The 25817-nt window shown below is 42.1% G+C and overlaps 2 protein-coding genes across 2 annotated transcripts in view; one reads left to right on the forward strand and one right to left on the reverse strand.

The window, feature by feature from the left end:
• The first annotated feature begins 228 nt into the window (after positions 1-228).
• derl1 (derlin 1) lies at positions 229-5345 on the forward strand. The gene is made up of 8 exons (XM_086114378.1): positions 229-564; positions 1509-1620; positions 1697-1761; positions 2061-2087; positions 3652-3747; positions 3863-3915; positions 4016-4126; positions 4695-5345. Exons 1-8 carry the CDS (start codon positions 412-414, stop codon positions 4843-4845), a joined length of 768 nt encoding a protein of 255 aa, XP_085970504.1. The 5' UTR covers positions 229-411; the 3' UTR covers positions 4846-5345.
• Positions 5346-7091: 1746 nt separating this feature from the next.
• The window catches only part of zhx2a (zinc fingers and homeoboxes 2a), a 33803-nt gene continuing 15077 nt past the window's right edge, over positions 7092-25817 (reverse strand). The window contains exons 3-14 of the mRNA XM_086113806.1: positions 23052-23420; positions 21931-22626; positions 21552-21764; positions 21129-21395; positions 20815-21030; positions 20652-20736; positions 18368-18553; positions 14626-15032; positions 12881-13121; positions 12645-12810; positions 12240-12359; positions 7092-8522 (exon numbers count right to left, since the gene is read on the reverse strand). Of these exons, the coding sequence (XP_085969932.1) occupies positions 12242-12359; positions 12645-12810; positions 12881-13121; positions 14626-15032; positions 18368-18553; positions 20652-20736; positions 20815-21030; positions 21129-21395; positions 21552-21764; positions 21931-22626; positions 23052-23420 (2964 nt within the window). The 3' untranslated portion in view covers positions 7092-8522; positions 12240-12241. The remainder of the gene's footprint in view (positions 8523-12239; positions 12360-12644; positions 12811-12880; positions 13122-14625; positions 15033-18367; positions 18554-20651; positions 20737-20814; positions 21031-21128; positions 21396-21551; positions 21765-21930; positions 22627-23051; positions 23421-25817) is intronic.

Below are 25817 nucleotides of genomic sequence, written 5' to 3' on the forward strand. Positions count from 1 at the left end.
GAAATGCACTAAGGAGTGGCACCCAAATTTTGTTGTATGTAATACAATGACAATAAAGGTGATTTTGATTCTGATATTGCGTATTTGCGTTGATATGAGCATTAAATGTCATGTTATTTTAAATATAGTCGATGGACGATTTAAATAGTTGGTCTTGTTTCTACATTAAATTGGTTGACGTCAAACCATTCACAATGTATTTTGAAAAACTTGACCGGATGAGGATGCCGTGACTGATCACGCAGGTTACCGACAAGCAGAGCTAGCCGCTTGTGATTAGCCACGTCATGTAAACTTTTGAAGTGATACTCACCAAAGACTTGTGGGTGCTGGCGCAATCTTGATAATTCATTAAACTTCTAATCGGGCTTTGAATTTCATGCTTAGCACGCTGAAATAATTATATGGAAGATGTCAGACATCGGGGACTGGTTCAAAAGCATTCCCCTCATTACCAGGGGCTGGTTTGCTGCCTCGGTTGCTGTTCCCCTCATAGGGAAACTAGGATTGATTGATCCCAGGAATCTTGTACTGAGGCCAGATTTGTTCTTAAAGAGATTTCACGTAAGTGTTTGTTTGGGTTGTATCGAGCGATCCAAGCGAATGTTTGTGTTTACGAAAATTGTTGGGGCGTTATTAGCAGGTGGCTAGCTTGGCTGACTCAACAGGCCGAACCGAAAGCCAGCCAATCGTCGCTTGACACGTGGAGCTAATTTAAGACTTCCGGGTTCACTGAAAGAAAGAAAAATGCATAGAAACTTAACATAACATTTGAAAATGTAAGTTATTTATACAGATGCATTGTGTGTACAAAAACACAAAACAGGTATTTTGTTTAAAGTCAAAACAGCCTTGTACTGAAAATCATGCTTGATTTATTTCAACAGATAAGAACAACAAAAACGGATCAAAATGAAGTACAGTATTTCTCAGACCGATTGGAACTCAGTAATAGTCTCCAATCGGATAAATAACAGTTAGACCATTAATCAAAAACGTCAATGAAAGTGGATTCACAGGCTAATTGCGATTTTATTGCCCATGTTACCCTACCTTGCTAATATTGACAGATGAACAACACATTTCATGAAGCACATAACTAGTTTGAACCAATTAAGTCAAGATGGACAATTTTCTGCAGCGCATATGATGTGACGCCCACGAATGTGCCATGCCATGCTGTATTATCCCAGCAGATGAATTTTAAACGTGTTTAGTTCAACAAATTGTAACCATATTGTGTTGTTCCTTTTAACTGGCCTTAAGGTCTTAATATGCAGTGTTATGTTGCAATGAATGCAACATCTGTGGCTAATTTTAGACTAAATCATCTTTCAAGTGTATAGTCTTTATTAATGCTCACTATAGCTTGGCGTTTTTGCAGTAGCACTTATCCAGAGGATATGATGATGCGGGGAGTACTTTGTTTGTTTGTTTGAGATTGTGTACGAAGCAGTTTATTTGTAGTCGGACTATGTTTCTATTAGATTCGCCTGCTCTGTTTTTAGCTGTGGAGACCAGTCACAGCCACCCTGTATTTCCCAGTGTACCCCAACACCGGCTTCCTGTTCCTCGTCAACTTATATTTCCTCTACAATTACTCGACTCGGTTAGAGACAGGTGAGATGGCTTACCTCCACTTGCACACAGATACAGTTTTTGTGTCTCATGCATCTTATTTCGTTGGGTTTTTAAGGAGCGTTCGATGGGCGACCGGCTGACTACGTTTTTATGCTCCTTTTCAACTGGATCTGCATTGTTGTATCCTTTCCTTCACTCTTTAAGTCTTTTTTTAATTTCACGTGTAGTGAAAGTTCTTCAAAACTCGATGCAGTCACACTAGTGTTTTTTTTAAACTCTAAAAGCATTGTATGTGTGTTGACTGTTTCCAAGAGATAATGTAGGATTCAGCTACTCTGCCAAATGAGAAGTAGGGGAAGAGACGTATGTGAAAGTGAGCTGTTGTGATGGGTTTGCGAGTAACTTCGCCCCCCTTCCCACACGTCTCCAGCTGTGACCAAAGCGAGCCCTGTGGTTGTTGTCCTTGACTCTGGTTGTAGATAACTGGGCTGCTTATGGACATGCAGGTAAGCATTTTAAAAGCCTGATTATTGAACCTAAATTTGTACTTATGTCAGAAAGCGGCGCGTCACGATCCTATGCTAGTGTTGTACTTAAGCCATTAAAAATATTTGTACGGGGCGGTAAAATTCATGATTTCTTATCCCTCAATGCAATTTAGCTCATACAGTGAAACTCCTCTACAACGAAATCATGCTTGCAGCAAGAAATTTTTCACAACAGGGGTTTTTTCACTGCCGCAACTTTTATCTGAAAATGTAAACACACACACACACACACACACACACAAACGGATGTGTACTATTTATTTTTATGTATGAGCATAAACTATTTGACACTTCATATAGTCAGTGTAGAAAGAAAAAAAGGGAAAGAAATTGCGAAATTTATGATCAGCATTTACTTTCACTTACATCAATTTCTTGGATAATGTCTCATTTTGCTTCCTCAGTCTTTCATTTTGATCACTTTTACCCTCTCTTCCAGCGTCAGAGCTCTTCTTGTCTTAGCTGCTTGACATCCAAAGGTCCGTTTTGTAGCCTTTTTAGCAATGCAACGTTCTTGCTGCGTCTGAAACAACCAATAACAAATACTTCCTGGACTACTGCACATGTTTAAACCAGTGTGGTGGTTGCTCTTGCTGTTTCCGAACGAAGCAGTAGAGGTCGCTGTTGGATTAGACTTTGTTGTAGTGAATCTCGTCGCGAGGCAAGAGCAGAGAAAAAGATTTCGTATAACGCAACAGGTTTTTTTTTCATTGTATGGGGGGCAGGAGAGTGGGAATGGTGTTAATGCATGAAGATTTTTTTCACACTAGGGGGTATTTTCGCCCATGTAGGTTTCATTGTTGTAACGGAGTTTCACTATAGTGTGCTGTTCATAACCTTGAAATGTTATAAATTAATCAAATATTTGGAGGAAAACACATCCATGCCACACAATGCATACAATGCATATAAACCTGGGGTGTCAAAATTAGAGTTAATACAGACTAAACATAAAGCCCCCCCCCCCCCTTTAAAAAAAAAAAAAAATTAAAAGACCTGTACTAGGGGAATTACGGTCACGATAACAGACATGTCCACTTATGACTTACCAGAGGGTGGACATAATCAGTGAGCTGCCATCAGTGTTTCAGGCACACGTGACATACAGCCAAATACAGAAAAAAAAATACGGCAGTGTTGGAAACCTTTCATTCCCACAGACCTGAGTGATGTGTCCCATATTGTTTTTATTTCACCAATCACCACGCTGTACGCATGTGTCTGCTGTTTTCTTTATTTGGCTTCGTGTCGGCTTGTGCGGCGCCTGTGTGTGACGTTTTGAAACGATTTGTGGTTGGTCTCTTTTTTTTTTTTTTTTTCATCACAAAAGCGTGAGATTTAAGCAAGCGTGCATTGACTTTAATTTTGTATTCTTATTGTTTAACATCCACTTTAGTTTGACACAACAGCTAGCTATGCAGTTGCCAGGCAACGAGTGGAAAAAACTCATGGTGCTCAGCGTTTGCAGAAAATAATGTCAATGATGTTTGCCCGGATGCTTACAGAGTGTTTTTGTTTATAGCTACTGATGATCCCGTTGATCATGTCTGTACTGTACATCTGGGCTCAGTTCAATAAAGACATGATTGTGTCTTTCTGGTTTGGAACAAGATTCAAGGTAACATGTTGTAACACCAACACCACATCAGTGTATTTATTTATGAAAAGCCTTGTTCATGGCGATCAGCATCTTTATATCCAAGGTATTCATTGTCAGTGTATGCTCTGTCTAGGCACATTATCTGCCTTGGGTCATCTTGATCTTCAACTTCATCATTGGAGGCTCGTGAGTAATCTCTTTGTTCACCGCATCTTTATTTCTGTCCTTCCCGTTATTCATTCTTTCTGCAACACACACTGACATGCCTCTGCTCATTTGGGCGCAGGTTTGTGAATGAGCTCATTGGGAACCTGGTGGGTCACCTCTACTTCTTTCTCATGTTCAAATATCCCATGGACCTCGGAGGACGCTCCTTCCTTTCTACGCCACAGTTCTTGTGAGTGCTGTTATTAGTAGAACAACATTGGAAGCGCGGCACTGCCAGTGTTGGAATCAAAAAAAATTTAACGGCAAATATCTTTGAACGCATTTACAAGTGTGGTTCCCCATATTGCCACGGGGAATTGACTTCCACAAGCTAAAAAAAAAATGCACAAGTCAATATGCATTGCATAATGCAGGGATTGGGAACCTTTTTGACTAAGAGAGCCACGAAAGCAAAATATTTGGAAATGTGTTTCAATGAGAGCCATATTATACGTGTGTGTGTGTGTGTGTCTGTGTATATATTTTTTTTTTATCTCAGAGTCAGCTCTCAGATTAACATTTACAGTTCAACACAACTGCAACCACAATCATTTATTTACACATGAGATTCATTTCCTTCTGACAACGTCACTCTTAACTGAAGATTGTCTTTGGAAAGAAAGATTTGATTCTGCTCCTGTATTGGACTTGTTTATATTTTGCAAATAGCCCAAATCTTATGGCTGGTCTGTGTGTATCAATGGTGGTATGATACTTCCGAAACTTGCCTTTTTAATAATTGTAATCGTGCTCGACAGGTATCAGCTCCTCCCGACCAGGAGAGGAGGCGTGTCAGGCTTCGGCGCCCCTCCCGCGAGGAGACCAGCGCCTCAGGAGCAGGCAGGAGGAGGCGGTGGTGGTGGCGGCGGACGTCACAACTGGGGCCAAGGCTTCCGTTTGGGGGATTAATGAGCGATGACAAGCGCAACCCATCGTCCCCTTTCAGCTTCTGCACTTGGGTCTAAATATTTGCTTCTTCACTTTCTTCTGTTTGAGGAACTCCAAATTAGTTCATTTAAGTCTGATGAGTGAAAAGTAAAATTGGCAAGTATTTTAAAGCCATAAGTGCGGTTGCTGTTATGATGACTTTTAAAGATGAAAAAAAAAATCTTTTTGTATGTGATTATCGAACTCCCCTCTCATACTGTGTTTTTTACTGCCTTATTTCACCCTTTGACAGCAGATGGTCGTGTTGAGAGATGCAAAACATCCCATAGTTATCTGATTTAGGTTCTTCATGATCTTCTCCAGCCTCTCAGTGAGCATATCATCGGACTTTGAAATTGTCAAAAAGCTGGTGGGTGAAGGCTTGTGGCCAACCACAAGTATTGTTGTGGAAATCGGTAGTACATACTTCTTATCACAAGTCATTTTTGTTTTTGTAAATACAAGTTTCCCGAAAAAATCTAGTCTGAGTGTGTTATTTGCCATTCATTGCTATTTATCACTTATGGGCGGGCTACGATACCTCAGGCGCATGACAACTTTCGCAAAACGTAATTCTAATTCCAACTCTCGTCTTTTAACAAAATATGCTTTAAAGTGAATGGTTGGCAATGAGAACTGACAATTGCAAGAAGAACTGGAGACGGGTTTTTTTTTGTTGTTGTTGAACACGGGCACCCCGACATGTCTTGAATGCAGAGAAAGTTGCTGTGCTGAAGAAATCGGACACTACTAATGCTGAGAAGTACGTGAAATATTAGGGAGATAAGATACCCAATCTTGTTCAGGGCCTGAAGAACGTTTTTTTGGAGTGCATTAACCTCTTTTGTTGAATAATTGATACAGCCCAGACACATGCAGACTATCTCCAATGACCCCCACACAAATGGAGTTCGAAACCCCTGCTTTAAACAGGGGCTACTTCCCCTCTGAGAAGATCCCATTCATAGCCTTACATTAGCGAGGTACCGTCCATCAAATGTTGGGGTGTCTTGGTCTTAACTGACACAGAGGCATGCGAGGCACTTTGGCAGCCTGTTAACTATCATAGCTCACGTGTACCGTTTGAAAATGCTTCCCTCTGCCCTCCAGATTCCCATTCTTTGCCTGTGCCCTCGGTGAATTGTACACGAATGAGAATAATAACGATAAAAGATCCATCGCAACAGCTCCGATCACAAGCTGCAATTGCAGACTGCTGAGCACTAACAACTTCGGTGGCGCGTGTAGGTTCAAGATTTACCTGCTTTTTGTGAAAATTAGACCGATAGGATGGTTAGGGTGCAATGTACAGTATATTAACAAAAAAATATATATATTACTAACATGCACAGACACACAAATGGTTGGTTATATTTTTTCTCTACACCCTTCGCGATCGACTTGGGACCAGTCCGCGAGCTACCGGTCGTCAACGAGCGGCGTAATAGGCGCCACTGTTCGAGAGCAGTGGCTCTTAATCTGGGTTCGGTGAATCAGTCTCAAGGGTTCGACGGAGCCTCTGCCATGGAGGGTAAATCACACGCGACTCAACATTTTAATTTGTTATGACACACCCGCTTGACCATCACTGGCTGCAGATGATCACATGACAATGCTTGTCCAATCAGCGCTGTGGGAAATTTAGTTCGCTTCGTAGTCACCGCGTGACTGTCGTGGTAGAACATCGTACAATTAAAAAAAAAAAAAAAAGCACTTATCTCTTGAAATTCTATTTACTTTTTTCTGTTTTTAATAAATGTGGGGGTTTTTTATATCTTGAATTTGTAAAAAAAATATTTACTTTTCACTCATGAAGGTTTTGGTGAATCTGCACATTAACTCGTTGGGTTTGGTACCTCTAAAAAGGTTTAAGAACCATTGTTCAGAATTGGAAGTTGTGCACAAAGTAGTGAAAGATCAAAATACTAGGGCAGGTGAAATTCAGTTTACGTGTAAAGTACACGGCATATTTTGAGTTCATCCCAGAATATCACCCGGAAGCCAAATATCCCCAATGCATTGTGAGTTATCGAGATAAATAACCACTCACAACTATAGTCTTCAATGAACCAAACAAGCAAACATTTGAATGTGGGGGGTGGAAGCCGGAATACCTGGAGAAATCGTACACAGGGCCCAAGCTCAGATTCATAACCAGGACCAGTACCGTACAAGCAATCTCACAGTCATGTCTCATAAAATTGTTGTTGCGTAACCAGACATGGAAATCAATCTCTCAAGTTTTAATGCATTAAGATCAAGACCAGTATTGCGTATTGATTCAGTTAGAGCAGATTTAAAGTAGAAAATGAAAATGCAGGCAGTATTTCTTTGAAGCCAACCACAAGCCGGAATACGCTCAGACGCTTGAACATGAAACTTAAGCAGCGGAAAACATGTTCATTCTGCTTTTCAAACCAGCGTTATCATACAGAAGTGACAGTTGAATCTCTAGCAGTGCTTGCAGAATTGATGCGTGAGGATGCAATAAGACAAAATACATCATCCCTTCAAAACTTGAGTACAAGTAAAAAAAAATTTGATTCTAAGGCAGTCAATGCAGATTTGATCTTACATTTAAAATAAATTGCCATTTGAACTTGTTAGAACCGATTTTACATGAACAACCAGAATTAACTAAGCCCTCCCTCCCCCACACACTGTCAGTTGAGAAGACAAAACAGGGAAAGGCGAAAGTGGACGAAACATGTTCACAATTCACAGCTGAACAAGATTCACAATTGAAACGGCTTTAGTCGTTTAATCGCTATTCATGTATCTCCCCGACGTACGTTCAGTCAAAAATAGTCCCAAGTTTTGTATTTCCATCATAATGAACCATCGGTTGATGTGGAAAGACCTGAAAAGGCAGCATGGTGTGATCAGACAGACTATATGTTTCAACATTAATAGGACAGAAAGAACATTCTGCACTGTTATTGCCTCGGGTACTGATGCAGGAGCACACCAGCTGATTCAAAAAGATACAAGTTAGTGCGTTCTATCATTCATTGGCCTAATGCAGTTTGTCTTGGTCTGCACATGTGGCTCTTTGTGGCAAGCGTGGGGCTTCGTCGCCAGCAGCGAGGCCAAAATTGCACTCCTGCAATCCATTCCCTCTCACTTCTCTTCAAGAACATTGTCTGTGACTCCTTTTAGAAAGGGCTGACGCAGCAAAAGGAAATTTTGAGCTGGAGATGAAGTGTCCGAGCACAAGAAAGCCTTATAGTAATGCAAGTTCCATTAAAAAAACAAAAAACAAATATCATACTGAGCAGAAAGCAGGTTCATTTTCCCTCCAAAATAGGATTGATTTTCAGCAAATAAACAGCTATTTTACATGTTGAGCTTTAAAGAACACAAACATTCTATGTCCTGGGCAGAAATCTAAAAGAAAAGTAAAACATGGCCTTCCAAGAAAACTATACAAACTTTTTTTAAGCAATACAGAAAAAATATTTACAAGGATACATCTAAAAAAAAATAGTCCAGCTTTGGCACTCGTCTACATGAGCATCTGCACCACATGTCGGGTGACATGCATGCAGACATCCAACCTGCTTCGTGACCACCATCGGCACGGCGATACAACCTTGCTTCCACTTTTGGCAACTTGTACGTGACTTTCTTTGTGACACTTGAGTGTGGATTCACATCATCTAGAACAGAAATGAGACAAAAAAGGAAGTGAGCCTGTATGCCAACAAGAAAATGTGTGTATTTAATCACCATCAAAAGACTCGCTGTACAGTAATTTGGATCCATTATTTATCCTAAATTCACAATTAAGCCAAGTCACTTCCCAGGTCCCGCTAATAGCAATTACAGCTATTGTTTTCTTGACATCATGATCTACAGTCAACAATCGGTCACGTTGAGATTTTCCCACAAATAACATTTGAGGCATGAAGTCAAAGAACCAAATGTAGCAGGTTGAACAGTGAATTGCCAGAAAAATATGTAGCAGTAGAACAAATGTCCTCTTCAACAGTGATTGTCACTGAAACACTGACACCATAGGCAACATCTCATCATTAACTGAAATGGCAGCAATGCCTCGCTCCAATAATTGCATGGTGTGTGCGTGTGTGTGTGTGTGTTATGTGCACGCACGTGCTAATGATGGCATCATGCTACTCACATCACGCTATGGCATCAAACTGTCCATTCAAAGGACCAATTGCAGTTAATTTTACACAAATAAGTTCCTGGGTGGATGAGAGCGCAGCTGCGGCATTTTAAAGACCCAGTCCACCATTCAGGGCCACAGCCAATCACAAACAGTTATTTCTGTTGCTGGCCGTCCAAGGATGAAGTCCTCTCTGTGTGAAATCTGGTGAAAAGTAGGAAAACGCTGCAGCCAAGATGGCAGCAGTAACTTCTTGTTTAAAAACACGTGAAGCGGCATAACATAGTGCATGCAGTTGTGTACTTCTTCAACAAGAATTAGGTGACTTTTAGGACCCCCCCCCCCCCACGGTTACTCAAACATTTTGAGTCTTTTCATACATAGGGCGCGCACCGCATTATAAGGTACATGAAACAGAAGCTACAATAGTGGCTGCGGTTGTGTTATGCATCCACTAGATGGAGGTAGCTAAAGGAATACAATACAGCTTTATTTAGAGCTTTCACAATTGCTTCAACTGTAACAAAGCACTTTATAGAACATTTAAAATACTATGTCCAATAAATCAGGATATTGATCCATATACAAGGCGCATCAGATTATGAAGGCACACTGTCAGTTATTGAGAAATTTGAATGCTTTTAGGTGCGCTTTATGTTGCAGACAATACGGTAACTGTATTCCGTTACAGTAACAGAAAAAAAAGACGCAATCAGATTACACACACATTCATTAAAATTGGTGATTATTTCTCTACTGCAAAGATATGCCAGTGGCCCGGTCATTTATTTGAGGCCCGAGCCCAACAAATGGCTAAATTGCCACAATTGGTCTAGCTCACATAGGTCGCCTGACTCCACTCATTTAGCCATTGCCAGCAAACCGGAGGCGGGGGAAAATGCTGTGATGCGTCTTCCAAACGCGGCCAGTTCGAAAGCAGGCAGCATGGAAGAAAGCAGGAACAGGTGTACACTGTTTGGAACATACTCACCAAAGGGCCGATTCATCTGAAATAACATTTGCAAATAAAAGGTGATCTGTCGCGAGGACTGCTAGGTACGCACCGCAAATGTAATTCAAGCGTTATCCTCTCGTCCCAAACCACATACACAATAAAGAGGGCTAAACTTGTAACTGGGAAGAAAGTGTTTTTTCTTGTTTTTTTTTTTTTTGGGTGGGGGAGTAGTTGACATCATACATCATCATGATTGCATCATAATTACAGTGCATGTATGCCGATTATAGCTAGTAAGGTACTGTACTGTATGTCTCCAGATATGCTATTGGTGCTAACAAATTCCAAGATCAGCAGTCATAAAATATGATACATGATGTTACCTATTAAATCAGTAGACTCAAAACTGCTTTGTTTTAGCTTCTTTGGGAACTTGGCCCAAAATGAATATTATCGGAATAAGGCAATTCTAACCATGCAGAATCTGGCCAAGATCTTTTGGGAAATTGTTGGAGAGTATCTGTGGTTCTTCTCTCCATTGTTTTTACTACAACAAATGCATGTGCATAAACGGAAAACACATTTTTGTGGGGGAGGTAATATTACTGCAATAAATGCTTCTTAGTTATGTTATACACAGGGGCATAATTGTGGGTACTCCTCTATCAATGAAAGATAAACCCACAATGCAGGCATTGCTTTTGAATTCCCATTTTATGAGGTTTTTTAAATATAATACTTTTCAACTGCAATTCAAAAGCAATGTCTGATTTTCACTTGTTAATTTTCATTGCATCTTTATTAATTACTTTATTTCTGTGACCACTGAGGTTTTGTTTTGGGGGCGGGGGGTTGCTTTCATTAACAGAGGGGTACTAACAATTAAGTGCATGTATGTGTATGATATTGGATTGGCTGTTTATTTTCATTTTGTAAAAAATGCCAATATGTCATACAGTAATCCCTCGTTTATCGCGGGGGTTACGTTCCAAAAAGAACATGTGAGAAGTGAAATCCGTGAAGTACGATTTATTTTTTAAAAAAGCAAAAAAAAATGTGAGGGGGAAGAAATTTCAAATGTGCGTCTCACATTTGACATTTTTTTAATTTGACTATAAAGTTGTACTTGGTACTTGATAGCTTTATTTTTTACAGTTATTATACAATACTGAACTATGTCTCCAATGCAGAGGCAATTGCTCTAAGACTGCAAGGGAAGCTTAGCTTCTCCTAAAATGTCAAAAAGTAAGTGATCAAATAGATGTGTGTACGTACAATTGTGTGGACATGTCATTGACTAAATATGCGCTACAACGCGCTCAACTTTAGTTTCGAATCAGCTTCTTATTACTGGTTACGACACGACTCTCTTCTCATTCATTCCCGCAGCTTCACTGTGCTTTAAACTGTGTGGACGCTGAGCGTCGACCGCGCGGATGCTGTACGTTGAGAGAGTTCAATGTAGGTTGTCCCAATTCATTGAAACGAGACGTGTCATTGGATAAATGCTGGTTTTGTCCCGCCCACCGGACGCTCAGCGTCTCTGAGAGTCTACGGACAGTGGGCGTTTATCGGCTGGCCCGGAAACTCAGCTTTCTGCATGATGATTGGATGATCTGTCTGAGGCTGAATCTCTTTTTGATTGACAGCGAAATGAGCCAATCTCCGATCTTATGGTGAAGGCATCCTTTTCATTTTTTTGAAAAGGAACAGAGAGTAGAATCCACGCATAAATAAACGGACATATTTTATGATGTAGGCCGAAATTGAGCTTCCCCTCCTTGACAGACCAGCATCCGCCAAGGATACAATGAAAACAAAGACCAAACATTTGCAAAGGTAAATTTGGCAAGCTGTACAGAGACGAGGTCCGGAGACTGTTCACGTTGGTCAGTCCCTTAGCCAATCAGGATGCAGAACACAATTCACTGTTTAAGAAAAGCATTTAAAAAATCCGTGAGACAGCGAAGCTGCAGAAGGTGAACCGCGTTATAGCGAGGGATTACTGTATTTCCTCCTCCTTATTTATGAGACTTGAATCATCCAATATACCATTCGTCATCCATGTCCCATCAGTGGAGCAAAAGAAGCTGTTAGGACACAACGCTGATACTCTGTTATGGTGTTCAACCAACAAATGTATGTTTTTTGCCCATGAAAAGGAACCAAACTTGGCATTTATTGGAAAAAATATTGTTGAAAACAAAAAAATTATCAACCTAACACAAATTTCCCAAACTTCGTTTGGTTTTTCAAGTCAATTTAGAAACGTAATAATGCCAATTTACTGACCATCAGCCAGTGACCCTCCCAGGTTGCTCCATGGTCAAAACATCAGTATCTGCTGCCAGTCGCTGTCTTTGTAATCCTCCCTCACTCTCTTTGTCCACAGCAACAGTCACTTGAATCCACCTACCAAAAACATAAGGCAGCAATTTCAACACAGCCAGACGCACGATGCTTTGTAAATTCTGGAATATTTAATATGCATGAAACTAAGTTATTCAATCATAAATACTGTATGACTCGTACATCCATAGACAGCACTTTAGATACAAACAGTGCCAACTAAGAAAGAGCAGTATTATTTAAACAGGAAGAAATACTGTATTGATATTTGCAAGTGGAGGTCATTTGAATCGTGTGAATTTAGAGACTACTTCAGGATTTTTTTTTTTTCAAACATAAGACACCCACCTCCCCTTTTCAGCAATGCTAGAGCTGGTCTGGTCCAGCCTAGCCTGGCTCAGGTCCGACACACTGTGAGTTAGTTTTTCAGTCAACCACTGTACTGTGTCTGAATTAGGCAGCTTGGAGTTCTCCAAAGATGCTGCCGCTGTTTTCTTCTCGCCAACTTCCTCAACTACACCAAAATTTGTGGGGTTAAACGTGAAAACTCAACAAAGCGGGACAGAATGATCACAGTAACATACCTTTTGCTTCCAGTGATACACCATGGTGTTGTTTGTCAAAACTTTCTCCGTTCAGCTCTTGTCCAGATTTCTGCTGATCTTTTTGGCTCTGGTAAGCTTCCAACCAGGCCAGGATCTCACCATTCTTCAAGGCCGAGCGATGTTCCTTAAACCAGCGGACAATGTCAGTGCGGCCCATGCTTGTTTGCGCTTCCAGCTGACTGTACTCCTCAGGTGTTGGCCACTGGGTCCGACAGAACATCTGCCAAGACAGGTCAGAGGAGCAAAAGCAAAACATTACATATAAGAAAGCTATTTAATTTGATTTACTCCTCAACGATATCCAGAATAAATCTGTGCCGCGCTCTCACAAAACTGCACTCTTGTACATGCAAATAACCAGTAGGTGGCAGAATTAAATCTACCACCAGGACAATGTGGCTTAAAAGTGAAATTATAGCAACCCGTTTTTCACATTGCACTTAGGGGTCAGTGCCTGCTGGTGCTGACACACTTTAATTGAAAAAATGTTCAATTTGGGCCGCAGCACACCGTTACAACAACTTGGCACATCCAATAGGAGAGATGTTGGGGGAGCGATTTTGGCCGACATTGCCAGAGATGTACTGCATAACGAAAACAGCAGAGAGAACATGAAGGACAAGGTTAATAATGCAGCGTCTCAGTGTCCCAAGCTCTGGGACAAGAGGAATGTTACACTGTGACATAGTGGAGGTGTGACACCAATGGACCCGTTTTTATCCATATCAGGGGGCGGCCATTTTGCTGTTGACTGAAAATGACATCACAGTTGCTCAGGGCTCAGGCAATCAACAATCTACGCCTCAGAAAACAGGTGGCTGGTGATTGGTCATTACCTGAGCAACTATGATGTCATTTTCAGTCGACAGCAGGTGGCAAAATGGCCGCCCGTGAGATGTGTAAAAACAGGTGGATTTTGCTGCTTAACTCGTATTCTATATTTCGCGATTTTAGTCAGAATGCCTTGTTTAGATTCGTGGGGGTGCATAGAACATTTCATAAAGAACATTTTTGGGTTGGCTTCCCCTTTAAATGTTAATATCAGACAGGCTCTACAAAGAACCCGCATGAGACACTCTACCCATTACTTCAAGTGAGACAAGAACAAGAACCTGCTCTTAGTGAATGTGTGAGTGTATCTACCGCAACCATTGTTTAATTGCTGACCTGAGCATGTGTTATGCGTTATTGCCTGTAATTATGCGGGACACAAAAGTTTTCACAACACAACTTTGTCACTCTTGGTAATGCAGTTGTTGTTGTTATATAATTGGAATCTGTCGCCCAAATGCCATCACATACTGCCAACAATTATTACAATTAAAGCACCGTCGTGTAATTAGTCACACCATAACCTGTAAAAAAACAAAAACAAAAAGAAAACCTGACAAATAATCTACCTGTATACAGTTGTCACTGGGTGGTACCACCGCACTACGGTTCACTTGCATTATGAAATGTCCTTCCATACTTATTTGTCATGTCCTTGTTTATGATAATACTAATGCAGCGTGTTATACCGGAGACAAATTCCTTGTGTGGTCTACATACTTGGCCAATAAAGATGATTCTGATTTCTTGTCACAAGTTTTATTAGTATTTGTTAGTACGTATTTCTTGACAAAACTCAGTTATGATTAGCAGTTAATCTAAAAAGGAAATGTTATCTCTTTGTGACAGCTCAAGGCGTGATGTTTTGACAAAGTCAGCGTATCAATTATTACCTCTCGCAGAAGAGTGAGTGAGCCACTTGGAATGGGAGCGGGGCTTGTCGACAGAGAGAGGATGGGAGGATGTGGAGAAGAAGAGGAGGATGAATTTAGGATGGGAGGTGATGCAGAGGCAGACAAGGTTGGGGGATGAGGGGAGGAGGCTGCGAGCACAGGAGGGGAGCTTGAGGAGGATGAAGAAGAGAGGAATGGTGGGAGAGCTGATGATTGGAGCAGTTTTCCATCCTGCTCGCGATGTGAGGAACCATTGAGCAACACTCCTGGCCTGTCGCCTTTGTCATCTGTGGTCTTGGACGTCACGCTGAGCAAGGCCTTCTCCATGTTGTCCCTCAGCGCCCTGCGCTCAGAAAACCAGCAGTCCACTTCAGTCTTGGACAGCCTGGTCTCCTGGGCCAGTTGGTCTAGAGCAGAACGGAGTTCGAAGAGTCAGGTGAGCTGCTACCACTAAAAACCAGCACTACTGTCTCAACGAACCTCTTCCGTGTGTTGGGAGTCAAGAGAGTCACTGTGAGGAAAAAGCATGATTGCTCACACCCGTCAGTTCTTAAATATCCACAAAATGCCATTATATCGAATGAACATTCATAGACACAGTGATGACGTGCCAGTGACGTCATCCCTATGCGATCTGATGATCGCTGTAATGTGATCCAGTACTATAACCGGTGCCTAAGTCTTTCATGAAAGTCTCTCTTTGGTATTTCATCTCTGTGACAGCATTTTGCAGACATCCACAACAATCCTGGATAGAATTTCATCTTAAAATGGTAAGTCAAATAAACAGCACAAAAAACAAGGAAATACTCTGTTTGGCAGCTTATTTCTTTGTTCGAACAATGTTTTAGCAATCTATCTTTTCCCATTGGAAAGCCTGTTTATTAGTTTTTAGGAAAGGACAGAGCCGACTCTTCCTACTCAGGAAACTGAGGTCTTTTGAGGTTCAGGGGTCGCTCCTTAAGACTTTCTATAACTCGGTGCTGGTCAGGCAGCATCTCAGCCCGGGACAGAAAGAGACTGGAGCGACTGGTCAGGAAGGCCAGTTCTGTCCTGGGCTGCTCCCTTGACACTCTGGAGGAGGTGGGCAACAGAAGGATGCTAACTAAGCTAAAAGCTATGATGGACAGTCCCTCCCACCCCTCCAGCCCGCCCTGACAGCACTAGGTAGCTCCTTCAGCCAGAGACTGTTACACCTGCGCTGCAAGAAGGAGAGATACCGACGCTCGTTCCTACCGACTGCTGTCAGGCTGCTGAATAAAAAATTGCAACAATAATATTAATAATAATTGAATGATGTGGAAAACAACTGTAAATAGCACTGCGATTTATCCATTTTGTATTTATATTGCACTTAATTGAATGGTGTTTGTTTGTTTTTTCTTCTTCTTTCTGCCTACATTCTTGCTGCTGGAGGCTGTAAATTTCCCCAGTGTGGGACAAATAAAGGATATCTTATCTTATCTCCTTTTTAAAAGGGACCATATTTGGAAGGAACATCTATTTGAGGGAAACGCAGGAGAGCAGAGAATGTGGGTTGTATCCAAAAATGTTTTATCTTGTCTGCCAATGCCAAACAGCTTATTTTGCTGTTGTCTATGTTTGGCATTCAGTGGACTGGAGGTTTGAAGATTATACATTTGAGAATTGATTTTGTTTACAATCAGAAGCCTCAGTAATCATACATATCCACAGCATCTTAGCACCTTCTCCAAATACTGCTCACACACTGTTCATTTCATTCTTCAACCAGCTTTTGTCTTAAGTCAGCCAAAGAGTTGTGTTGTGAACAGCACACCAAAGCTGATCCTGCAAGTTTTCAATAGAGCTCAGGCCATTCCATCCACCGAAAGATGTTACTATGTCGGTGCAACAATTAACATAGCATTCTCAGCACACAATTAGGTCCGACGATCCAACTGCCATAGGCAGAATCTGAACATAACTCAGGGGTATGGAATTCCGGTTTCTGGAGAGCCATATCCTGTCTATTTTAGATCCCTCCCTACTCCAGCACACCTGATTCAATTGCTCATGATGGTTTCAGGCCTCTACAGAGCTTGCCAGTTAGGGGCACTCACGGCAAAGCGCCAGGTCGCCCCCACGAGATCAAGAATTGGGTGGGTGCAGCTTGTTCTGGATCGCCGGCTAGCCATAGAGTCGTGAAAATCTCAACTGTGAATCTGAAAGAACAGGTAACCAAGGCCCAGTACACACAAAGAAAATCGGGCTATTTTTGTCCTGATTTTGCCCTTTTACAACCAATGATGTCAAACGTCATTCTATCTTATGTCTAATAAGATTTTCGTATAAGATAATCTTGCTGTCTGAGGTGTGTAAATACAAGTTTCTTACAAGCTTGGAATGCCTTGGGAGGAGGGGGGGGGGGTGGATTGGGGGTTCAGCTACAATAGCCAGGGCCCGCCTGGAAATACACCGGTCGTTCGGGAAAAGTACGAAACTATGTTCCCCAAATTCACGATGGCCAGCCCGCCCCGGATTCCCTGTGGAAAAAATCTGATTTATCCTCTAAAGCAGGGTGGCCAACCCGCGGCTCGCGAGCCGCATGCGGCTCTTTGGCTGGTTCAATGCGGCGCCCGGGCTTTCACATCACAAGCGTTGAAAACGCCTCCAGCAGAATTTACGATGTCAGCCTATCATCAATCCTGTTACTTGATTGACATACATGGCAACCAGTCAGATGACAACTGAATCACCGCTCATGTGCAAACAACGGTGCTAAGCTAGTCAGCGAATTACGTCAGATTTTAAGACAGGACTGCCCAATACGTCAATTGCGATCCACCGGGAGCCAGCGGACTGATCCCAAGTCGACCGCGAGGGTTGGGAGGAAGAAAGGGGGGGGGGGATACTCTGTGTGTTTCAATTTCATTCATGTTTGGTGACGTTCCGGCTGTCTTGGTGTGCGTGCGTGCATCTGTGCACGTGTGCGTGGTTGGGCGTCCGCGTGCGTGCGTGCGTGTGTATATGCTTGCACGTGCGCGATCGCGTCAATCGCGGGAGGTTCGTCGCTTCGAAAGTCGATCTTCGGTGAAATATGTAGCAAGCTGATCCAAGTAATAAGTAACCACTGCAGCTCGCATGCAGACAGTGCCTGTTCTGAGTGGCAACAACGGAATACAAGCCAGATTTGAAGAGGATTGTTCAAGAGAAGAAATGCCAGAAGTCCCTCCACTAAGCCGCTAAACAACATGCTGAGTAAGAGAAAATTTTTATTATATCTTTGTTTGTGGACTTGGTTGAACTGAGAGTTTGTGTGTGTGAGACAGTGCACACAATATTCATTGTTGAAAATGACTGGCCTGTGGTCTTAGTACTGTAGGAGTCCATTTCTGTCATTATCATCTTGGTGTGTGACATTTATAATACATGGGGCTGAGCTGAGGTTTGTGTGTGTGTGAGTGTGTGTGCGCGTGCGTGTGCGCATGTGTGTGTGCGTGTGGCAGGAATGCAGGGATGTTTATGTGTGCCCATGTGCACGATGTGGCTCTTTGCAGTAACACAGTAAAAAAAAATTGGCCCTTAGTCTCTGACTGGTTGGCCACCCCTGCTCTAAAGTCATGTTTGTTTGGCAATTGTCTTGGCATTTTAAAATCTAAACTGTGTATTTTATTTTCAACCCCTCACCAGAGTTTCTATTCCTTAGCTAAATCATCACGTTTATTCAATCATTTCCTCTCTTCCCCAGCCCCACGCGAAAAGTCTGACAGCAAATTTGTACCAATCTCAGCGTCTGTTGGAGCGCCGCTTCTCTGGAAACTCTCCTCAAGTGCCTTCAGTTGCTCCGAGGACTTCCCTTTCACTCGCTCCAGCAGGGGGAAGTGGCTCGGGACCGCTCTCCTAACGGGTCCATCTTTAGGTACTGGAGTCACCTCAGCTTTCACCAACACTGGGGGTGGATGAACACCTTCAATGAGACAGAGAGAAAAATGTATTTATGTTACCCAGAAATTGAAATGGAGAACAACAGTAGAAATATAGATCAGAGATGACCTCAATGTATCCCACTCTTTATCATGCTGAAATTCCACATGAAGCGCAAACACAAGTAGAAGTTGCAAAAGGTTCATCAAGGTTTCCTTTTTTTTTTAAATCATGACCTGCGTTCGCCAAAACATGTTCGCATGTATCCAGATTTGATTACAAATACAATTAGTTTTGAGTAACATTCAGTTAAGAAAGGAAAAATACATATTTAAATTGACATCAAGTTCTTAAATAATACATCTTTTTTGACTGTTAAATTCAAAGGAGTGCTCATAAACTGCACTTTTTCAAAATGCCAAATCCATATTGGAACATTTGTGAATTTTGAGGCAAGAGAAATTATTGTACGATACGTTTACTGCTCATAACAGTTTGACAGCCATGTAGCATATATGAGACATCTTGGAGTTCACATGGCACTTTTTGTTTTTTTTAATGTTTGATGTCCTTTCATCAGGTTTGCAAGATAATTTGGGCTGGAAATGACCAGGCTGCCCTTTTTCAAGCATAGGGTCAAAAACCAAGACTCGCCTGGAGATGGAGGTAGTGGCTCCGTGAGCACACACCCGTGCCCGCCTTCTCCGCAGCCAGAATTTTCAATGCTTAATGGCTGCACAAGTAGTGTACGCACTGAAAACGTATTAGCTTGTGTTGTGCCACATGTACCGGAGAGCAAGTGGGACTTCCACACATAGATACCATAATTTCTTAATAAAGACCTCGTGAGTGATTGAACGCGAGACTGAGTGAATGTGTATAAATGTGGGACTAATGATATTGCTTGCGTGGTTCAAATGAAAATTGGCTCCAACCAACCGCTGTTAACAAGTAGTATTTACCAGGTACGCCAATATCCTCGCTCATCATTCTCCAAGCTGGCTCGTTTTTGGGTGCTCTCCCGGTATCGGTAGCAGACCTTAACAAAAAGTTTCTGAACCATAAACAGCAACGATTATTTCTCCGTTACTGTTGTTGAGTGTTGTGAGAGGCGCAGCATATTTTTCTCGCCACTGATGGATTGTCACGACGCAGTGTCACATGACTTTGAATCTAGTACTTAAATACTAATAGTTAAATCTATGGCACGCCACCGCCGAATAGAGATGCGCTCATTTTGCAGGCCTTTATCTTTCAAAAGTTACTGCACGCCAATGACAAACTGAAGAGACGTTAAACTTAAACCATGTCACAGATTCATTTTTAACCTATGTTATGCATAAAACAGAAGAAAATAAATGAATTTTGATGGCATGGGACCTTGAAGAGAAATTCATGTATGGTCTGTGAAATGGACATCATACAGTTTTGAGAGTGTCGAAATATTATATCCATCCATCCATCTTCTTCCACTTATCCAGGATCTCATATTGTTGAGATTGCATCAGCAAATCCTTCCCTGAACTCTGGGTCCAGGCTGGCCCACCAATATTATAGTCCTTTAAAGTAGATGGTGTTTCCACGGCAACAACAGAGACAATATTCTCTTTGTCCCAAACGAGCGGATCAAAATTATTATGAAGCTGTTCTTTCAGGACTGCACATTGTTGTTTCAAACTAGCGTTTGAGCAGTTGGTCACTAACGTGGTGGCCGTGGGCACCAGCCCCCCCCCACCCCCCCGATCACATGCCTTTCTCAAAAAAAGAAGTAACCAGCAATGGGGCATTGTGATTTCCAAGGAATGGTGTTGAAGTGATCCTTTGAGAGTGTAAACACTGGCAGGATCGATAGAAATATAATGTTGCATATTGATATTTATCTGTTTTCTATAATTAGTGGCAGAACATGATCAGTATCTTCACATAAATCTCAGAATTCTGAATAGTAACTATCAAAACATATGATTCAAGATAATTTGAGAACATTTCAGATGTGTAGATCAAACCGGTAGCCTTTTGCATTCATCAGTACCCAAGAAATAGCTCTCTTTTTCAAAAAGGTTGATGACCCTTGCTTTAGGGTTAGACGAAAACCCGCTGGCCTCGGTAATTCATAACTTCAGACGTGGGAAACCAAATACCTTTGAGATTAAGGAGCCGTTGTTCACTGAACCACTTCTTAATCTCGCCTCTGGACAGCCCGGTGGTCTCTATCAGCCTGTAGATCTGTCACATGACAAGATGCACGTGATTATCACCGTCTATATTCATAGCAGTTCACAGTGGTTATTCCATTATTCCAACCTCTTCTTCCTCTGGGAAAGGACACTGCATGTAACTGGACCGCAGCACTGATAGCTGCTCGGCTGTTTTGTTGGGGTCTGCAGTGAAATTTAACACTTTGGGCAAGGCCAGCTTGGATGTGGCAATAGGCGTCGATATGGCTTGAATGATGGAGGGCCGTTTACTCTCGGAGGCAGTTGAGGGTGAGGGCAAGGGACGTTTGAGCGACTGAGCAACCTGTGGGAGGGAAAAGAAATGGAGGCCAAGACTTCAGATTCTAAACATTTTTTGGATTATTTATTTTGAATTGTCCAATATATATCTTCTCTGCGCACCTGGTTTGCCAACGTGAGTGCCAGTGGTGCACAGGTAACAGTCGAGCCGTTGGCAACGGGAGTCAGCACCAGACTGGTCTGTCCCAGCAGCTGACAAGGGACGGATTGGAGGACTGAAGCCGCAGGCTGCACGCATTTGGAAACTGCGCTCGTTACTGGTGGTGTGTTGGCGGATGACTGAGTGGTAAGATGAGGGGTTACAACGGTGAAAGTCTGAGGCGCAGATGAGATTGTTCCATTGAACATCTTCTTTCTTGCTTCCTCTACCTGGTATGGGAAAAAATGTTTCCATCTATAAATACATCCATTACATTTACCTCCCATCAGAGCGTCTTTGTCGGTGTGACTGTCTACGGTTGGCTGAAAAAGAAATGTGTGTGGGGAGGAAAAAGTACATATAAAGAATAATTTGACCGTTTGTACCTCCTCCGGTGACCAGCTAATGCCCTGCTTGAGCCGCTGTGTTGTAAACCAGACTTTAATTTGCTCCTCCGGATGTTTGGAGACCGCGGTAAGCCAAGAGAGCTCAGCTTGTGTTGGGTACGGGAACTTGTTGAAAGAAGAGATGAGGGTCAGGTTGTCGTCCAGCGATGGATTGTATTTGGTTGTGTTGAGGGGAATCGCAATCTTCGGCACCTGGAATCATAACAACACAAGCCATCCTGCTAATTGCAGTACAGTCAAATATCGACTTTTGAAATCGATGTTTTATACTTCATAAACACCAAATGGCTCTTTGAGTATTAAAGGTTGCCGCAGCCCTAAAATTGGAATTTTCTACCCTGGTTCTGGTGCATCCTACCTGGGTGTAGTTTACAGGCCGCTGCAGGGAAGGCATGATGTGAGAAAGGCCGTCTGCTTTGAGAAGAGTTGAGTCTGGGATGATGACTGTCCCGTTGACATTGAGTGCCGTGATTGCTTTCTTCAAGTCGGGGTTCAGTTTACATAACTGAGGCTCCGTCCGTTTATTATCTGAGGAAGGGACTTTTTGTTTCCCCAACTTGGCTGCAGCGGTTTTGCTGAGGGAAACAGTGCTCTGCCCCTCTGCTTTACCAGATATGACACTGGAACTATTGTAAATGACTGCATTGCTGCTGCAGCCCTCTATTGTCTGTTCCAAAACTGTCTGATTGTTCATTTTGATGCGTTTGAACTTGAAGTTGTTCTCCCCGGGATGATTCCTATCGTTGTGTTCTGTCAGAGAGTCAAACTTTTTCGTGTTGAAGTTACATACAGCGCACAGGTACAGTGGGTTGAGGATGACATTGGGGTGGTTGGCATCCACGTGTTCCTTGAATGTGTTCAGGTTCTGAGTGGAGAAGGTACAGTACTTGCACTCATAGCCCCTTTGCTGTTTCCGTGTAGACTTGGAACTGTCTGACGACTCAGACACTAGGATGTCAGGTGCTGCTGGGGAGTCAGAGGTCTTCCCGATCAGGTCTTGGTCACCTGATGGATCTGTCTCCATAGCATCTTCCTCAGTGTGGTTCTCTGTTGTCTGGAAGACAAAAACACGTTTCCCAATTACAAATAACATGGCAAAATATTGCGAAATCAGTGTATCGTGGAAAATAAATGCCTTAGTTAATGCAAAATGTATTCTCTCTCTCTCACACACACACACACACACACACACGCACACGGAATGAATAAGGGCAGCATTCACATGAAAAACGCAACTTTACGAACATAATTTTCTAGTTAACCAATTAATTTATATGTATGCGTGTATATACAGTATATATATATATTTATATTTTTTTGTTTAAAGCAAAGACACAAACCAAAAAAAAAAATAAATTCTCTCTACTTGTACTGGTAGGATATTGAGATTAAAAGAAATAATGTCAACAAAACATCACAAGAAAGGTGTAAAAGTTGCTCGCAGCAAGGAATTATAGAGCCCAGACAATAACAGGGTACCTCCTCCTCCTCATCCAGTGCCACCGTGGTCTCCTGTGGTCGGATCATACAGGGAGTGGAAGCCTTCCGCCGGCTCGACATGATGATGAATAATGAGGGATGGCTCACTACACTTTTGCTTGGCTGGATATGTTGAAAAAAATAAACTACGACTGGGAAATCAGAGATGCTGGACGACAGCCCAGAGGATGTTCCCTGACTTGTACTGGGACAGGTCCGTTTTTGAGAACAGGAGTGCTGCTGCCGCCTTCTGGGGCACAATGCGTAGCAGAGAACGGAGCAATCGAGGGCGAAGTTCCGGGCTTGTACCACTGCCAGTGTCAGCTCCGCAGCAGTATGACCTCGTGAAAATGCATGACAGGACAGCACCTGGACAAATAAAATAAATATCAGCTTTTACCTTCACAAGGAAATCATATCACCAAATGAACTGCTCCCTGACACAAGTCAAGAGAGACTGATGTATTTATAAATGTGCCTGATAGCTTTATTCAGTTTGGTTTGGCATAGCACAAAGCAGAGTTCCCATCAATAGAAAGCCACGTTATAATCAAGCCAGACAGTTCTGTTCATCTCACAATGTTACGGTTTTGGAATGAAAATCCCTGACCTGACGAGCATTTCTTTCAGTGCGCATGGCCGGTGTGACGATGGCTGAATCCGTGTCATCTACAAGCTTAGTGCATGGCATTAATTAATGAAAGAACAGGACACAGTTTACAAAGGTGAGCAATGAAGCATTTGGCATCCTTTTATCTTGGCATGCGACTCGTTTGAGAAAAGGACTTGTCAGCCATTGACAAATTAAGTAACATGTCACTGTGGCTTGTACCGGAAAGAAAAAGCGGCAAATTTTAGGTTGCTGAAAACCTTTATTGCTCAATAAAATCAGGGATTAAGGCTCATCCACTGGTTTTCATAATGATCAAAAATGGATCAAAGACTTTTATTAAGACATTTCTAGATCCTTCTCCTATTACTTTTTTCATGAACATCATTATAGTACAGTACCATGCTCAATGTGAACACAGGGCCACAGAATAACCAGCACTGCATAGAAAGCAGAGCAACTAAAATTTAAATTAAAAATGAAGACAGACGGGATTAAAAAAACCTTGTACACACACACACACACACACACTTACCACGCACACACACACACACACACACACACACACACACACTACGTTAACCATACGTCCGTACGAGGACTCAAATCTTCAGTCGTCACCGATACAATACTTAGTACTGTACCGACACCACTTTTACTTTCCATCCATCAATTATCTGATTCGCTTATCCACACGAGGGTCACAGGGTGTGCTGGAGCCTATCCCAGCTGTCTTTGGACAGTATGAGGGGGACACCCTGAACTGGTTGCCAGCCAATCGCAGGGCACATGTAGACGAACAATCATCCGCGCTTACACTTCATGAAATACATGTTTTGTATAAAACACACAATACATTTTTTTTAAAAACATAAATCACAAAATCATGTGAAAAATAAATCCAGTGACCGGAAAGTTCCAATCAAAATATAGAATACAGTTCCTGATTGCTTAACGTCCACCAAAGTGTGGGACATACTGATATTGGCTGCCCTCGTGAGTACCAATACCTTGAAATAAATCTTGATACCTGGTATTGGTAATTGCCCATCCCTAATACTGTATGTGATAAAGATTCATTAGATCATGTGCAATTTGCCGCCTCATTGTCACGAAATATATTTTAAATTGGCACTAACTCGAGCAACTTCTGTCTGATCATTGTCATCGATGACATCGCTGCACTGCACAACATGCTAATTGTACCCGACTCGTGAAGAGAATAATGACTGTATGCATTGGACAATGCTTCAAGTAAAGAGAGAAAGAGACAAAGCAGAAGCAGTGGTCAGCTTTATTTTCTTATTTTGGGACAACATTCGAAAGCAAGAATGAGAAAAGTGAGCAGCAAAGTTTCCCAGGGTAACATTACAGTATAAGAAAAAGCTAATCAGACACGAAAACATCAATTGATATTCTAGGGCCGCCACACTGACGCGTCATTCTCATATTAACAAGTACAAATCAAAGTAGTTGAAGCAGCCAGTGCTCTACTATTAAGTGATTTTCCATAAAAGAGCAAACAGGGGATACCGGAACACCCTCTGAAAATGTGCCTACCACCTTACTTGGGTCTCTGCAATTCTTTATGAGTGAGGAAATTAAGACGGGTCATAAAGTTGATGTAACTTCTGTGACAGAACCTCATGAATCAAAGTTCCCCAAATAAAGTAACTCCTCAAACGACCCACCGAGAAGTCATTAAAATGCAGACTCATTACAATGATGTTGCTATAGCAACAGAGGGCATAGCACTGTAAGTAGTCTAGAAGCTGCAATGACTGTATATTCACAGTGATAACCTGACCGCATTGTATATTAAAAGTGACATGGACAAAACAAGATGAAAAATCTCAAGATAATGTCAGCTTTGCCATCTGCTTTGAGCAGAAAGTATATGTTTCTTCCAGAATTTCAGGATGTTCCGTTACTTACGGTTTTTGAAGCAAGATGTAAAAGACAGCTGAGGAATTGGAGAATCATTCATCATCTCTCAAAAATATAAACATCCATCCATTATCTGATCTGCTTATCTAGGCAAGGATTGCGGACTTGCTGGAGCCTATCCCAGCTGTACACCCTGAATTGGTTTTTTTCACACAATTATCGGCCTGATAATTATCGTGCAACCCTACTCCTAGAGTGTGTTACATTCA

Source organism: Hippocampus guttulatus, chromosome 6, assembly GCF_054856545.1.
Source record: "Hippocampus guttulatus isolate MCC_2025c chromosome 6, RoL_Hgut_1.0, whole genome shotgun sequence".
In the NCBI taxonomy this organism is placed as follows: domain Eukaryota; kingdom Metazoa; phylum Chordata; class Actinopteri; order Syngnathiformes; family Syngnathidae; genus Hippocampus; species Hippocampus guttulatus.